At 40.3% G+C, this 17,823-nt stretch overlaps 1 protein-coding gene across 2 annotated transcripts in view; it reads right to left on the minus strand.

Annotated features, from left to right (window-relative positions):
* APLP1 (amyloid beta precursor like protein 1) overlaps positions 1-17,823 on the minus strand; it is a 43,170-nt gene that overhangs the window by 10,477 nt on the left and 14,870 nt on the right. Inside the window, exons 8-15 of one of the 2 annotated variants that reach the window (XM_039325579.1) lie at positions 17,468-17,542; positions 15,318-15,476; positions 13,516-13,644; positions 13,206-13,305; positions 12,140-12,274; positions 9,183-9,206; positions 8,971-9,038; positions 5,878-5,946 (exon numbers count right to left, since the gene is read on the minus strand). In XM_039325579.1, coding sequence (XP_039181513.1) covers positions 5,878-5,946; positions 8,971-9,038; positions 9,183-9,206; positions 12,140-12,274; positions 13,206-13,305; positions 13,516-13,644; positions 15,318-15,476; positions 17,468-17,542 — 759 coding nt within the window. The remainder of the gene's footprint in view (positions 1-5,877; positions 5,947-8,970; positions 9,039-9,182; positions 9,207-12,139; positions 12,275-13,205; positions 13,306-13,515; positions 13,645-15,317; positions 15,477-17,467; positions 17,543-17,823) is intronic. The other variant, XM_039325580.1, reaches the window with a different exon arrangement.

Below are 17,823 nucleotides of genomic sequence, written 5' to 3' on the forward strand. Positions count from 1 at the left end.
ATAGGGATGGGCCATATTTTGTTACTGCTGTCAGGTCTACATGTATATGTATATAGTATGTCTAGTCTAGAGAAAAGAAGGACTAGGGGTGACATAATAGCAATGTTCCAATATTTGAGGGGCTGTCACAAAGAAGAGGGCGTCAACCTATTCTCCAAAGCACCAGAAGGCAAGACATGAAGCAATGGATGGAAACTAATTAAGGAGAGAACTAACCTAGAACTAAGGAAAAAAATCCTGACAATGAGAACAATAAACCAGTGAAACGGTTTGCCTTCAGAAGTTGTGGGTGCTCCATCACTGAAGGCTTTTAAGAAGAGACTGAACAGCCATTTGTCTGGAATGGTATAAGGTCTCTTGCTCAAGCAGGGGGCTGGACTAGACGATATCCAAGGTCCCTTCCCACTCTGATATTCTGTTATTCTATTTACTCTACATTTTCAGTATCGTAAGTTGGAAGGCCACCCACAACTATTAATGAAGGTCAAGACATCCATCAAAAATAAGATACAACTACTACTGATAGTATATTTAATCTGGTTTTAGAAGCAGTATCTTTTTCAATTTCAAAAAAAAAAACAGAACCATGCAATAATGCTTATATTTTTACTGGATAAAAATGACTTTCTTTTGAGTGCTGGCCATTATCAGAACAAGGATCTGATAATAAATAAGCATTTGATCAAATCCATCTCCTTTTCCTTAAGTTCTTTATTTTCAGGTTTTGCAGAAGCTGCTCCTGTAATTAATTCTCCATTTAAAACCGACTTTGTCACTTGATTGATTACAACCTCTCCAAATTTCATGCCCTCCAGGCATGTGGGTCTTCAGCTTCACAAAACCAAACTGGCTGGGAATTTCTAAGCTCTGGATGTTCAGCATTGCTGGAGGACACCAAAGCTGGGGAAGCCCAATTTAATATATTTATGAACTGCTTTGAGAAGGCTCCAAATATGCATATGGATATGAAAATCTATTTTCTCTGCATTTTGCAACTCAGCTTTGAATAGCCTTGAAGCTTTTCCTTTATCCTGGAGCTATTAATTCCCCACTTCTACTCTAGCTACACTTTCTATAATGGCTGAGCAAGCTGGATTTTGAAGCTTTATATATATTTACTAGATTTAAGCATCACCTTTCTACTGCAAGCACTCAAGATAATTAAAACTGATGGCTTCAAACTGGTCCTGTTTACTTCCAATTCAGCCAAATGTAGAGCTTGACATGAAAGTCACAAATATCTGTAGCTCCCAACACCTACAATTGTTGTTTAAATGTAAAATTATAAATCATCCATTAAGAAGAAATATGCTAAAAAAATGTCCACAAACCTAGCCACAACTTGACAAATTTGAGCTTGCCTACACTTCTTCAAAGACAGTTTCAAAGAAAACATTAGAGTGACTAAATAGAATTTAAAAAGTATGTCCCTTAGGAAAAGAAAATTAAAGCTATTGCCCATGTGGGGAAAAATCCTCAAAGAATTGAAATACTATCAGTTGAAACATAATAAAATGCCTAATAAGGTTGGGCCAAGAAAGAAAAAAGAAAATATAATCTAGATAGAGGTATAAAAGCCAAGGAGAAGAATGTTAAAAGGATTGCATTAGAAGCAGGAAGCTTGCCAGATATAATGGTTTGTGTCATTAGACCATCAAGATGTAAAAAGAGCACTTAGGGAAGACAGAAATATTATGGAGAATTTAAATGACTGCTTTGCATCTGCCCAAGACAAAGCCAAGGTTGGCAAAATAGATCCAATTTTTTTCCACTAAGGCAATAAATCTGAAGAAGTGACACAAACAGAATCATCTTTAGAAGACACTTTAGAACAAACAGATAGATTAAACTCATAAATCACTAGTAGCAGATGGAATTCTCCCAAGAGTCCCAAAATAACACATAATACAAGCTAGCTGTAACACCCAATTCAAGACAGGTGATTGTGCCTTGCTGTTGAGAAAAGGAAGAAGCAAAAAAACAAAACACTATACCTCAGAATTATTACACAGTTGAACAGCACCTGCCAAAGAGATGCTAGGCACTGCCATTCAATCTGCTTTTGTGAAGAGAGAGAGAAGAACATCTGAAATGAACTGAAGTAGTAACTTCCCAGTCAAAAGCTGGTGATGTCAAATATCTGCTTGGCCTGTAACTGTGCACAGTGCCAACTTTGAAAATGAGCATGATTGTGGCCATTTTCCCTATTCATTTTCAGTTGACACATTGAAGGGGGGAGAGGGGATTGCCAGGTGATTCGCTAGTCAAAATAATCTTTTGTCCCATGGGAACCAAGGTCATTGGCTACTCCTGAGACTGCTGGCTGGGCATTTTCGTGCAAAGCCCGCCAAGAAGATGTATTGGGGAATGTAGTTGGTTGCACAGTTTTAGAGATGGGATTTCTTAACTTTGTATTGGGGGAACTGTTACGTGTGTCTTCAAACTTGCTGATACTTTGTAACTAATAAATATGTTCTTTGAGGAATTTCCAAGCCTCAAAGTACTGCTTTATTTGTCTCTGTCTGTCGGAACCATGACAACAAGCTTGCTTAAATCCACCTTGCTCCAAAACAAAACAAAACAAATGCTAATTGGTGTATCTCTGAAAACCCCAGGCACCCGAAGCTGATTTCATTGATGAAGGCTGGCAGCAGTGGGACTTACTACGTGACCTCTCTTGTATGTATAGTATGCTACTATGAATATTCACACAGCCACAAACAAAAAGGAAATGATGCTTGGAATTAGTGGCTGAAGAGGGATTAAATTGAGGCATGTTGGTGATCTAAAATATACAGATGTAAGCAAAGCAGTCCCTTCAAGCCACTACACAGAAAGTTGTAGCCAAGTCTTTTTCAAGGCAAGCTGAATTCCTTCATGGTTGTGTCTGTATAGTTTTGTACAGTTCATCAACAGCACTGAGGAGGCTACCTAGTTTGGTAATGAAACATCTGCATGAAAACCCCACCAAGCTCAGAGAGCATCAAGAACCCCACAGTTCAATCCTGAGCTATAAATAGTCTCTTTATTCCCGTATAGTTCTCTTGACAACAATATGGAAACGGTTGGCACTGCCTTTTTCTACACTGTTTCCTCAATTCCCAGGTTATTCTACAGCGATGGCATTTTCTGGTGGACTTCCACCCAAGTGTGAACCAGATCCCATTCCAATTAGCTTCCTGAAATCAGCTAGGACTGCTTAGATGCTGCAGTCAAACTGGCATTTACATATGTTTGTTATGAAGTCTAATCAGATGTGAATGAATGCACAAGATATGTCTCCATACAGAAATATTCTTGCAATGGGGATTCTAAATCTAAACATCCTCTTTTTCCTCCATGTGAGGATACTATTTGTGTAGATCAGCCAACTATGCTGGCTGGGGAATTCTGAGAATTGAAATCCATAGGTCTTAAAGTTGCCAAGTTTGGGAAACCCTAATGTAGATGATACTGTATATTATTAAAAGTGACCAGAATGTATGAAACTGCCTTATAGAACTAGTGAAAGGAGCACTGCAGCCAACCTTATTGATTTTGTTCTTGCTGTTTTGATTATTAGTGCATTTTCAGGAATAAGGAGATTCATACGTGGTTGGAAAAGATGACTAAAATACAGATAGAATTTAAACCAGTATTGTTTCTGTTAGGAATACTAGGAGCCAAGTATGAGAAGGAGAATTCGTATTTAATATTGCATATACTGACAGCAGCGAGAATAGCATTTGCCCAATACTGGAAAAATGATAATTTACCAACTGAAGAGATCCTAGTTAAGAAAATTTTAAAATGTGCAGTAATGGATAGATTAACTTTAGAGATTAAAGAGAAAGAAGACTCAGTTTATTTCAAAACATGGGATAATTTTTACCAATGGTTAGCAAAACAAACTAGTGAGAAATGAATGTGATACGTTATCGTGAATACATACCAGTAAGATGAATGATACGTATTGACTAACTGATACTGTTTAGGATTATCATTTCTCATATTCATTATAGCTACTTATTATTATGTTAATTAGTGTTATTGAACATATGTATCTGGACATTAGTCTGTTTGCTAAAGTTTGAAGATTTATTTATTTATTTATTTATTTATGAGACTTATATACCGCTTTAAGTGCAAGCACTCTCTAAGCGGTGTACACCAGTAAGCAATGTATATATATATTTACATTGCCCCCAACAATCTGGGTCCTCATTTTACCTACCCCGGAAGGATGGAAGGCTGAGTCAACCTTGAGCCGGTGAGATTTGAACCGCTGACCTGCTGAACACAGTCAGCTAAAGTGGCCTGCAGTACTGCACCCTAACTGCTGCGCCACCTCGGCTCATGATGGAAGATGTTAATGGGGGCAACCCCATTGTTGTTCCCATCCCTCTCCCAATCCCAATCCTGATTCCCATCCCGAACCCCAACTCCCAGAATGACCCTATCCCTTCCCCAACCTTATAAAACTTAATAAAACTTTATAAAGAGGAATAAGGAGATGGCGCAATAACTTTTATAGAATTTGTCTTGTCCTTTTAGCTAGTTGTCCAGCTTGGGCCCAATAGATGAAGACAACCACATAGACAGGATAAGACAAACACAGAAGAGGTGACCTACTCAAGGATGGGGGTTCATTTTCAGGGTGGCTCATTCATTATTTAAATTCAAAAACCAAAAAAATAAAAACAAACCCAAACCTACCAAGTTTTTCCACACTTAAAGTTTCACTTCACTTTTACACACAATGAACTGGAGAGAACCTGAGAGAACCCGAGTTTTGCCTATTATCTTTTATGTTCTTATTTTTTTTTTAAATAAAGGTTTCTATATGAAGAACATTTCGCACAATTCTCTGGTCCGAGTTGGATGTAAATTTTTCCACGGTTAGATTAGGTTGGGGCTTTATACTAAAATCAATGCAAAAAGCCTTGTTGCATTTGGCCTTAGTTTTAACTATTTGTCTCCTGCTTCCAAAAGATTAAAGGCTTAAAAACCCCTTCCACTGCCAAAGTTGGATTCTAGTCTAGATTGGGCACCCCTGCCATCTACGTTGATGTAGTTTTTAAATGCTATGTACTAAATCAGGGATGAGCAATGTAAGCCCCACAGGCAGTGCATTCATAGTGAGATCCCCTGAGAAGCTGCTGCTGAAAGTGAGCAGGGAGCCATTGCCATATCTAGTCTGGTTCTTAGATTGAAGAAGCAGACTTTGGGTTATGAATGAATAACAGAGTTAGCAGGGACCTTGGGGGTCTTCTTGTCCAACCCCCTGCTCAAGCAGAAAACCCTCTACCATTTCAGACAAATGTTTGTTCAATCTCTTCTTAAAAGCCTCCAGTGTTGGAGCATTCACAACTTCTGGAGGCAGGTTGTTCCATTGATAAATTGTTCTAACTGTCAGGAATTTTCTCCTTAGTTCTAGGTTACTTCTTGCCTTGATTAGTTACTATCCATTGCTTCTTGTCCTGCCTTCAGGTGCTTTGGAGAATAGCTTGACTCCCTCTTCTTTGGGGCAGCCCCTCAAATGTTGGAAGACTGCTATCATGTACCCCCTCGTCCTTCTCTTCACTAAACTAGACATACCCAATTCCTGCAACCATTCTTCATATGTTTTAGCCTCCAGGCCCCTAATCATCTTTGTCGTCTTCTCTACAATCTTTCTAGAGTCTCATCAAAACTGGATGCAGTATTCCAAGGGTGGTCTTACCAGGGCATCATAAAGTAATATTAACACTTCACAGGATCTTGATTCTATCCCTCTATTAATGCAGTCTAGGACTGTGTTGTCTTTTTTTGACCAGGCAGACATGACTCACAAGGAAGATTAGGGGACCTGAAGCCTACTTGATAGGTGGAAGGGAATGTGCCTTGAAAGCTACTTACCAGTTCATCCCGTTGGATTTCTTGGGACTTGTATACCATGCCTTTGACATCTGAGGCAGACACATTGACCTGTAGGATGGATGGGGGATGGTTTTTGATTTAGGTTATACAATCAGGGGGATGCAAAGCTGGATGGGTAATCCAGCAACATTATCTTCCTCTTAGTGCAAAATCATTCCAGTCACAATTGCAATCTAATCCTTTACAGAGTGCGTAGCTCCTTTACTCCAATATGTAACCTAAATAGAGAAGCATTTTCCTCTTTCAAGTTGGAACATGGGGAAACATGGCCTGGTCCTCCACATAATGGGAAAATGGCAATGCATCAACCTTCACAAGACAGCAATTATTCATTTGAAAGCACACTCATCTCCATCATCTCCTTGAACATAGCAAAGTTAATTCATGGAAAACAGATGGGCTCAGGACATATCATTGCATATAAAAAAAAGGGCCAGGCTTTGAACTACCACCTCAGCAACGAACAATCCTGAACAGGATTTGCACCTCACACAGTGTCTGCCGGGACTCCATGTATAAATGCGGCATAGTATTCTCCCCTCACTATGACTGGGGTCCCATGTCAAACTGTAGATCACATTGTGACCAATTGTAAGCTGAGGGCATATACCTGTCCAGTATTTGTTTTATTTTTAATATAAACGATGCTGCACTTCAATAGTTAGATGGGCTAGACCAGTGGTGGCGAACCTATGGCACGGGTGCCAGAGGCGGCACTCGGAGTTCTCTGGGGGCATGCGCGCTGTTGCCCCAGTCCGAGGCCTTCAGCTGGGTTTTATAAAACCCTTTTCGCTTTAGGCCTCCGCTGCCATGTGCAAAAACAGTTGGCAGTTACCACCGCAGCAATGCCCACCCAATTGGCCATGCCCAGCCAATGGGCCACACCCAGCCGGCACTCAACGATGCATAAGTGGGTTTTGGGTTGCAGTTTGGGCACTTGGTCTCTAAAAGGTTTGCCATCACTGGCCTAGACACTGGTATTTGAACACTGATCTTTTAAAATGTCTGTGTCATCCAGGTCATAGTTATCCCAAAGGTGCTTTTTCACAAGGCAATTGGACTTTCTGGGTTTTCTTTGAAGACGTTTCTCTTCTCATCTAAGAAGCTTCTTCAGCTCTCACTGGAGGGTGGGATCCTTCCATTCCCCACCATCCAGTCAGAACTGAAGAAGCTTCTTGGATAAGAAGCGAAACGTCTTCAAAGAAAAACAAGGAAGTCCAGTTGCCTCCTGAAAAAGCACCTTTTGGGATTGATAATAATAATAATAACAACAACAGCAACAGTAACAACAACAATGTTGGAAGGAACCTTGGAGGTCATCTAGTCCAATCTCCTGCTCAGGCAGGAAACCTTATACCATTTCAGACAAATGGCTGTCCAGTCTCTTCTTAAAAACTTCCAGGTTGGATCATTCACAGCTCCTGGAGGCAGGTTGTTCCACTGGATAAACTGTTCTAACCATCAGAAATTTCTCCTTAGTTCTAGGTTGCTTCTCTCTTTGGTTAGTTTCCATCCGATGTTTCTTATCCTGCCTTCAGGTGCTTTGGAGAATAGCTTGACTCCCTCTTCCTTATGGCAACTCCTGAGATATTGGAACACTGCTATCAAGTCACCACTCATCCTTCTCTTCATCAGACATACCCAGTTCCAGCAACTGTTCCTTATATGTTTTAGTCTCCAGTCCCCTAATCATCATTGTTGCTCTTTGTACTCTTTCTAGAGTCTTTTTTCACCACTGAATTTCATTTTGTTAGATAGCACCCAATGTTCAAGTCTGTCAAGATCCTTCCATATTTTAAGCTTATCTTCTGGAGTGTTGGCTATTCCTGCCAGCTTGGTGTCGTTCGTAAATTTGATGAGTTCCCCATCTATCCCCTCATCCAAATCATTGATGAAGATATTGAAGAGCACTGGGCCCAGAACAGAGCCCTGGGGCACCCCACTACACACTTCCCTCCATGTAGATGCAGTTCCATTGAGGACCACATGCTGAGTATGGCTGGTCAGCCATTTACGAATCCATCTGGTGGTGATGCTGTCTAACCCACATTTTTCTATCTTATCAAGTAGTAGGTTGTGGTCTACTTTACCAAATGCCTTACTGAAGTCCAAGTAAATTATATCCACGGCATTCCTCTGGTCCACTAATTTTGTCATTTTACCATTTATATTTCATTGTATTCTACTGATCTAGATGAAATATTAATATGTATTGCTAGTCCATATATAATATGCCATATGCTAAATAAATAAATAAACTGCATATAAGAAATTTAGTTTTTCCACTAAGTGGCTTTAAGATGTGTGAGAATTCCCCAGCCAGCATGCTTCAGTCAGTTGAAGCCCATACATCTTAAAGCCACCAAGGTTAAGAAACAATGATCTAGAACATCAAATGATAAAGAGAGTCAGTATAGAATTTGGTCACTTGTCTCAAGCAAAATTGATGGAGCCATCTCTAATCTGACCTCTTAATCTGACCTCTTATGAGATTAACCCTTAATATTAAGTAATCAGTTTAAAAATCAAAACCTCTATTATTAATTTGATGTTACATAAACATCACTGCATTTAAATAATATACTGCATTCAAGATTCATAACAACATAATAAAAAAGAGGGAATAAACACCACTGGAGAGGGAAGCCACATATATTGCTCTGAATTACTTAGGACAAGGTAAGATTGAGAGATGACTCCATCAACTTTGCTTGAGTTTAGTGACCAAAGTTTATGCTGACTCTCTTTATTATCCAGAGGTTGCTGAACTCTAAGTCTAAATACTATTAGCCCTAGAAGGGTGGAAACTGTGGCCTACCAATTTCTACAGCAGTGCTTCTCCACCTTGGGAACTTGAAGATATCTATGTGGACTTTAACATCCAGAATCTCCCAGCTAGAATGGGTGGCTGGGGAATTCTGGGAGTTAAAGTCCATGCATCTTTAAGTTGCCAAGGTTGAGAAACGTCATAGAGGATCCCATATAATTCTCTCTCCATTTTGGAAGAAAGGGTTATGTAATTGTAACATTCAGCAATAGAAATAAAGGGCAAAAGATTTTCTCTGCACCTACCTTATGTTCATACTCATACAGCAGGGCTTTGTCACTAGTTGGGTAGTCGTATTCTGCCAGCCCTGAAGCTGCAGAGAAAAGAACCAGGTGAGGGTTAGAGGAACAGAGGCCTCGGATGGTAACAATCCACACGGCCCTTTCCTTTGGTCTCAGCCATTGCTACTAAACCCTACAGAGACGGGCTCCATGAAGATCTTGAGCCGAGAACTTACCTTTCTTGTCGACCGATTCAGAATCTGCCCATTCCCCACACAGCATCAGAAGGAGAGGAGGAGAGCACGGCAGAAAGGAAAAAGAGAACAGAAAAAGAAAAATAATTTTGAGAAGAAGAGGCAAGAGACACACAATATGCTGAGACAGGGGGAGACAAAGCCCCAGGAGCAGAAAGAAGGGGACTCTCTTCCCCAATTCTCCCCCAACAACAACAAGGGATAGGTTGGGTGGGAGAAAGAATGCTTGTGTTTAAAACAATTCCCTTAAGTAGTTACTGCATTAACTCATTTTCTAACTTTATGCAATACATTGAACCAAAATCTAATGCAGGTAGTCCTCATGGTTATGAAGGCATTTGGCATTGGAATTTCTATCATAAAGGAAATAATGCAGTCATAAAGCAGCACATCATGTACTCATATCACTTAGGGACAGCAATCCTGGCAGTCCCAGTTGGCATTGTAACCCAGGGGCAGGGGTCATTAAAAGAGGACCTCACGTGACTGAATCCTAGGCAAACGGGCTGGCGAGGGTCATGGGCGGACACTGAGTGGCTGGGGAATTCTGGGAATTGAAGGCCACACATCTTAAAATGGTTAAGGTTGAGAAATACGAATCTGGAGGAAACAAAAGGAAGTTCTGGCAAATTTGCTGGCTGGGGAATTCTGGGAATCAAAGTCTTAAAGTTACCAAGGTTGACAAACACCACTCTAGATCCCATTCCTACAATCAAGGAAAAGAGCTGGAGCAAGCAGCTCCATTTACCATACTTCTCATCTAAGGGGCTGGAACCAATATCAGTAGCCCTACAATTCAGCCCAAAATTTATGTTGCTGCAATATTTGTTAAGTGAATTTCACCCCATTTTATGACATTTCTTGCCATAGTTGTTAAGTGAATCACTGCAACTGTTAAGTTAGTAACACAGTTGTTAAGTGAATCTGCATTCCCCATTGACTTTGCTTGTCATAAGGCTGCAAAAGGTGATCACAGGACACCAGGACATTGCAACTGTCATAAATGTGAGTCAGTTGCCAAGCATCTGAATTTTGATCACAGCACCCTAGATCATAAGTCCCTTTTTTAAGTGCCATTGTAACTTCGAACAGTCACTAAATGAACAATTGTAAGTAGAGGACTATCTGTAAGTCTTTTGACTAAGCCAGCAAGGAAATGCTTATTTTCTCTTAAATTGCCAATTACGCAGACTGTTAAATCTTTCCAATCAGGGCTCTGTGGATTTTTTTTTTCAACAGATCTCAATATTTCATTTCATCAGAGCAAAAGAAAAAAGAAAAAGAAAGAAAGGAGTTTACAAGTCACTTTTATGAGCATATTATTTTTGTTCTCTGTCAGGAACCAAGATCAAAGCGAACAATGAGTTTCAGAGCACTGCCTATCCTTGAATTCTGCTGACTGTTTTCCTCCTTGCGCTGGAGGCAAAACTGTTGTATTACTATTGCCATACTATTGCCTTTGTGCTAGTGAGAAGCTATTGCTGGCATAACTTTGACATCAGCAGGATTATAAAAAATCAGAGAGGGAAACTGGAAAATGGTGGAGGCAAAGTGGAAGCTAGACTTTTGGGATGCTTAGATCCGCATTCTTCTAGTACCCAGTTTATCACGGCAAAAGAAATCGGATATACATTAACAGATTCTCTTTGGAAATACTGTAGTATCTTGCTGCACCCATTTGTATATAACACCTTACCCTATGATGGTAATCATATCCCATCCCTAATAGTGTGTTCAAAACCTTAAGCTTTTGTTTTAAACTTAAGTGTTCCCCCTATTTTTTAACATTTGCAGTATGCTGATTTCATGGAATTATTTTGTTACTCTGCCTACTAAAAGAAGGGATATCACTAGTATTGTTTACGCCAATATTTCTCAACCATGGCAGCTTTAAGATGTGTGGACTTCATGATCCCCAGCCAGCATCAAGAAAAGCATGCTCTTTCAATGCTGAATTTATAGTCCTCTCCTTCTTCATATGTAACAGAATTTCTATATTTTTTTTCCTGCATCTTTGGCTGTAAATAATTTTGCTAGCTGTCCTCCTCAACTTGCTTGCATGCTCATTATTATTTTCCTTTAGCAGACACAATCTATCACCCAAACCAGCCCATTTTTACAACAGGAATATATTTTTCTACATATCGATATTGTTGACACTTTGATATCTTTGAATGGTTCATCTAACTGCTTATCCTAACATTTTTTAAGATTACATTGTTCAACTACTCTCTAGATATAATAACAACAATTACTATTACAATTAATAGTAATAAGCACTTTGGGTGCAGTCACAAAACAACTGGGAGCATCTTGAACGCATCTGGGCATTCTTGAACACCCTCGGCATTGACAAAATCATGACCAGTCAAAAGACAAATTTTACTTGGAACAGCTTACATCCTGCAATGATACTTTAACACCATCTAACAATATCTGCTTAACCCAGCTCCTTGGGAAGGACTCAATAGGTGGATAAAAATGCCAAATCCAATCTAAAAATCTGGCTGACAATATGAAGAACCACAACAATCAGACACCATATGCAAACACATAGACAACAGAGGGTTCCAGAAACAAAAAATGAATCAACATATTGTTTTTCTTCTGCTGATTTTAAAAACCTTCCATTTCATTCCCCAAAGATTCTCATTATTTTCTGTCTCAAACCGGGACATGTTTTTCATAAACTGCGAACTAAGATCTAGTGCAGGGGTCTCCAAACTTGGCAACTTTAAGACTTGTGGACTTCAATTCCCAGAATTCCTCAGCCAGCCCTGGCTGGCTGAGGAATTCTGGGAATTGAAGTCCACAAGTTTTAAAATTGCCAAGTTTGAAGACCCCTGATCTAGTGAGATGTTTCAAAACTAGATAGCTTTTTTCCCCTACCTTTCTGACTTTTGGTCAGAAAGCAATGAGGAGCAATTTATCAGACTCACCTTCTCCATCACGGCTCTCAGCAGCTAGATCCTCACCACTGTCCATGGGTAGAAACTCTTCTGTGGTGCGGGTCTCGGAGATGGAGGTAGTAAGCAGATCGTTGGTGGACACCCGTTCAGATCGCAGCAGCTCCTCTAGAAGAATAGAGAAATGGGAAATATATTATTTGGAGCCCTATCTTAGAGTTTTGAGAATCTATCTTGTCTGCTACAACATATCCCAATTTTTTGCAAAGGTTTTCATTTCAAGACATGTTCAGATTCATTCATTCTTTGTAGGAGAACTTTCCTTCTGAGAAAAATCCAGCCCTTCACCCATAGGACAGATGTGCTTTGCAGATAGACAGCTGGGCAAGACCAAAATATTTTACAATTGAAGAAGAAATAGTAATTCCAGATGCCAAATTCAGCCTAAACATCTGGCTGACTGTGTGATCCACCTAGAATGTCCCTTTACATTGACCCCTTTTCTCATAATAGGTCATTCTAGAGCATGGGTGTCAAACTTGCCACGTCACATGACATGTCACGATGTATCATGACTTTTTTGGCATTGCCGGAGCTGGGGTGGGCGCAGCCTCCGTATGATGCAACCGGTCTGCGGGCTGGCAGTTTGACACCCCTGTTCTAGAGTGTCTATGGAGATTCTCCATCATGCAGATCATGGTTGTGTCAAAGGTGCTTTTCCAAAAGGCAACGGAACTTTCTTGGTTTTTTTCCTTGAAAACATTTTGCTTCTCATTCAAGAAGCTCCTTCAGTTCAGAACTGTAGAATTTGGGGCATTCTATAGTGCCTCTTCCTTCCTCTGGATAAATATAGAAGTATTTAGAAAATTACTCATCCTAGGTAGTAGAAATGATGCAATGAGATACAATGAGAATATCAAATTAAGTAACCAATCAAACTAATTACTGAGGTAGCCGTTGTTTTCATAGTACTTAAGAGCAGGCTGACCTTACAGTTGGGAAGGCATCCTAGTCTACAAGCAATAGGGTTGAACGGAAGATTTAATTTAAGAGCTGAGGAAGGATGATATTTGGGATAGGAAGGATCTGACGCGTGTACCTATGTCTCCTCGGAGCTCCTGAGTTAGCTGGGGATTCTTGTATAGTAACGCAAGGCTTTGGTTCATCCGTTCCTCAATGACATGGAGATGAGTATACACCTGGGAAAACACGCAATAATGGAAAATGATTCCTTCTAGAGAAGTTTTTCTCAGCCTTCGCCACTTGAAGATGTGTGGACTTCAACTTGCTGGCTGTGGAATTCTGGGAGCTGAAGTCCACACATCTTCAAATGGCCAAGGCTGAGAATCACTGTTCTACAGTAATTCTAAAGAACCAAGATGGCAGCACGAGGCAGAAGGAAATCATACCTGGAATTTCATTTGTTCAGCCTTTTCAGGATCAGCTGCTGCCACATGCTGATAATGGCGGAGAGTGTGGCGCTGATCTTTCTGTTCGGCCCGTACATATCTCTTCAGCGCTGCCAGGATGCGGTCAGGCTGTGACAAAAGAAGAGTGTGACATAAATTAGTTGAATCTTGGCTGATTGTCTGCCGTTCCTTGGCCAATTCTCAATAGTTCGCCTTTGAGCAAATGGGATTTACTACTTGCCTCTCTTGGTTTCCTCCATTTCAGGCACAGATAAGCACAAGTGGAAGCACAATCAAAAAGCCCTTGGCTGATTTTGAAAAAGCTAAACAGAATGAGACTTGGAAGGGCCATGCACTAGATTGGAAAACTGAAAAAGACTGGGAGTTAAGGCAGTGGTAAACCTCTGTGGTATTGGAATCCTGGAGACAACATGAATCGTAGGGGCCATCAGGAGCTGAACAAAAGGGATGGCAAACTTGACTTTGCATGATGTGTGCAGGAAGTGGAGCCACAGGAAAAATAAAAATTGTGAGGGCTTTCCATATGAAACCTGGCACACTTAACATGCTAAGATCCCCATTTTGGCATACTACATCATTAGGAAGGAAGTGCTGTGTCCAGCCCTACTAGGATAAGAAAATTAATAAAGGAGAATATTTGCAGCTTGGGGTTGAAATGAGGGGCCTTTGGTGCTCTCTGAGCTTGGTTTTCTTGCAGACATTTCATTACTCAAACTAGATAACACCATCGGTGCCATTGCTAGCACCAGCATTGGTGATATTACCTAGTTCGGGTAATGAAACATATGCAAGAAAACAACCAGACTCAAAGAAGACAAGAAAACTGTATTTTACCCAAGAGAATTTCACCGAAAAATTCTTTGGAAAAAAAATCACATTATTCTACCCCCAATTTTGAGTTAGGAGCACAGCAGAGAAGAAAGTGGGAGGAGGTAAACTCTGTTTTATGTCAGGATGTCATTGCCTAGATGTGACTTCTGGGATTTTAGCAGGAAACCAGTACCGAGAACGGGGGTGGAGAGGAGTAAATGAAGCTCCCCACTTGCCATTCTGCAGTTACCTTGTCTGCATCAGCGTTCTTCAACGCTGCTTTCCAGATGTGCTGCACGTCCTAAATCCTCATTTAGATATGGCTTGTGGCTATTCTGGCTGAGGATTTCAGGAGCTGGAATATAGCATACCTGGAAAGCAAGACACTTCGGAAAGCTGTCCGTCAGGGAATAGATAATTCCTAACTTCATTAATTAAAAGCACTACTAACACCATGTGCATGATGAGTTTTGTCTCACTTTCCTGCTCCATAATTCTTCTCTGTGCCAGTTTCAGGGCATCATATGTGCTGGCACCACTAACTGCTTTTCCGCCGCATGACTAGACTTTACATTAGGGATCCCCAACTCCAGTACATGGCCTGTTGGGAACTGGTGGGTGAGTGTGCAAGCACGCAAAGCTGCATTTGCACAATCGGCATGCACGTAAAACCACCCCCTCCCTCTTGCTGCTGCTGCTGACACTGGCAGTTCACGGAACTAGAAAGGTTGAGGATCACTGCTTTACATGGTCTTGAACTCTATTGATTAAATAATGTTTCTCTAGCATTGCTTGCGTACAAGAAGCAGAAACCTAGGGAAGAGCATCTTTCTCTTCTATGCGCTTGCTTCTGGAACAGGTGGCATTCCAAGCTCATGGTCTACTTTTGTTCGAAATCCACATGCAGAATCTGCTCCTTGTTCTCCCAGCTCACTTTACATACCAATCTCACATACAGTTCTCCAAGCTACCTGGGCATGGTCGTTCTGTACAGCAGTTAAGTAATTCTCCAGTGCTGCACGACGGTTATCATTAAGCAACGCTACTACACGGGCCAGATGAGTCTCCACCAACCGCTGGCGTTCTCCAGCCACCTGTTCTTCCAGTGTCTGCAGGACAGATTGGAAGTGCTAGAAAGCAAGAAGAAGGAAGCCATTCAGAATATTTCAGAACAACAGAGTTGGAAGGGACCTTGGAGCTCGTCTAGTTCAATCCCCAACTCAAGCAGACAAATGACTATCTAATTTGTTCACAAAAACCTTCAGTGATGGAGCACCCACAAATTCAGAAGGCAACCCATTCCACTGGTTAATTATTCTATCAGGAAAATTCTCTTCGGTTCTAGGTTGCTTCTCTCCTTGATTAATTTCCATCCATTGCTTCTTGTCCTGCCCTTCTGGTTCTTTGGAGAATAGGTTGACCCCCTCTTCTTCACCGCAGCCCCTCAAATATTGGAATACTGCTATTATATCAACCCTACTAGACAAGACACATCCAATTCCTACAACTGTTCTTCATATATTTTAGTCTCCACCCACCAATCTTCATCTTTGTTGCTCTTCTCTGCACTCTTTCCAGAATCTAAACATCTTTTTTATACTGTGGTGACAAAAACTGGATGCTGTATTCCAGGTGTGGTCTTACTATGGTTTTATAGAGCTGTACTAATACTTCACGTGATTTTGATTCTATGCCTCTGTTTATACAACCAAGGATTGTATTAGCCGTTTGGGCTGCTGTCGCATACTGCTAGCTCATGTGTAGACTTCAACTCCACACAACCTGGCTGGTGAATTCTGGGAGTTGTAGCCCACACATAAAGTTGCCAAAGTCGAGCAATAAAGGCTTCTCTTTTGTTGTATCAAGGCATTATAAAGCAATACTAACACTTCACATGATTTTGATGCACTAATACTGTATCATTAAAAGGGATGTGAACGTGGACCTGGCAAAAATTTGGGTGAAAGACCCTGGAAGCTTTATTACAGCAAAATATAAAATTATATTTCTGAACACACATCCAGACATATGCAGACTCCCTTTCCCACCCCCTAAGGTTCAGGATAGCTCAGTAGCAAAGCAACAATATCAAATTCCTTAAAACTCAATAAAATTAGCATTAAAAGCTTAAAATTACTCAAGCCACCTATAGAGACAATGAAATGCAAACACAACAAAGCATTCCATGCAGAGCTTATTCTCCTAGAAGCAGATGTTTAATTAATTACTTGAATGTGTTTAGAGAGTTTATATCCTGGCTGTCAAATAAAAACCCAGGATGGCTTATAATACTTCATCAAACAGACAATTAAATTATTGACACACATTTTAACAACTTTACTGTATGAAAAATGGTAGATTCTAAAAAAATTGAAATAGTACTAACTAGTAGCGTGAGCATCTCCGCTTTTTAAAATATCTAAATTAAAAAGTTGTTTTTTATGGAGAACCAAAAAATTGTCAGGGGAGGTTGCGAGACAAAAATCTAAAAGGGAGGTTAGTTCAAGATATTTGGAGGTTTATTATAAATTACTCTTTTTTGAAAAATCAATGTTTAGAAACTGGCAGCTATCAATGGATGTGCCCTAAAGACAAACTACAACATCTGCTCACAGACAGGCCAAAAGAAACAGATATGAGGCCATGTGATTGATTCAACTGTTGTTTTGTTTTTGGTAAAAACATGTTTGGGCCTTCTTTCAGAGTAGGAATCCATTTAAGCTGTTTTCCAATAAAAAAAAGAATGCAACTATTATAAACACAAAACAGAATCAAACAATAGAGAAAGAAAACAGAGGATCCTTGTAATCCCAGCTCAGCTAAACCATTTAAAACAATTTCCTGAAACTAACTTAAATTGTAAACAATGCAAAACGCAAAATGTCACCCATCAAAATTTAAATCTAATTTAACAGTTGAATGCAAAGGACAACTCTATTGCACTGGGTCAAGAAACCGGCAAGTGAGAGATCTGTCGGTCTATCTTACTGGTTCACCTAATCCTGGCATGGATTTATTTTTTAAATGTCTTTATCACATTTCAAAAACAAACATTAAAATACAAACTAACATAAAAAGGAAAAAGAGAGAGGAGTTCAGTGAGATTGTTGGCCAACCTCACCTCATTCAGTGCTTGCCGGTCTGTTTTAGGCAAGTTCTTGGCTTCGTTGTCTGCTTCAGCCCATTCCTTCATTACCTGTGAAATCACAACAAAAGGCCAGTGATGTGGTCAATACTGAGGGCCTTCTCCTCAGATTCTTACTTCCAATCTCTCAAAGCTAGAGAGAACTATCTGCCTGAGCAAGGAACAGGAAGCTGTTTTCCTGAGTCATGGAGTTATAGAATTGTGCATTTGATCACTTGTCCAACTCTCTATGATGTGCAGGAAAACCAAATCCACGCTCTTCTTAAAAACCTCCAGTGAACAGAAAACCAACATCAACTTCACTGCTGACACTGTTATCTTGTAACACTGAT

Source organism: Crotalus tigris, unplaced genomic scaffold, assembly GCF_016545835.1.
Source record: "Crotalus tigris isolate CLP2741 ecotype Arizona unplaced genomic scaffold, ASM1654583v1 scf7180000024338.4412243, whole genome shotgun sequence".
NCBI lineage: Eukaryota > Metazoa > Chordata > Lepidosauria > Squamata > Viperidae > Crotalus > Crotalus tigris.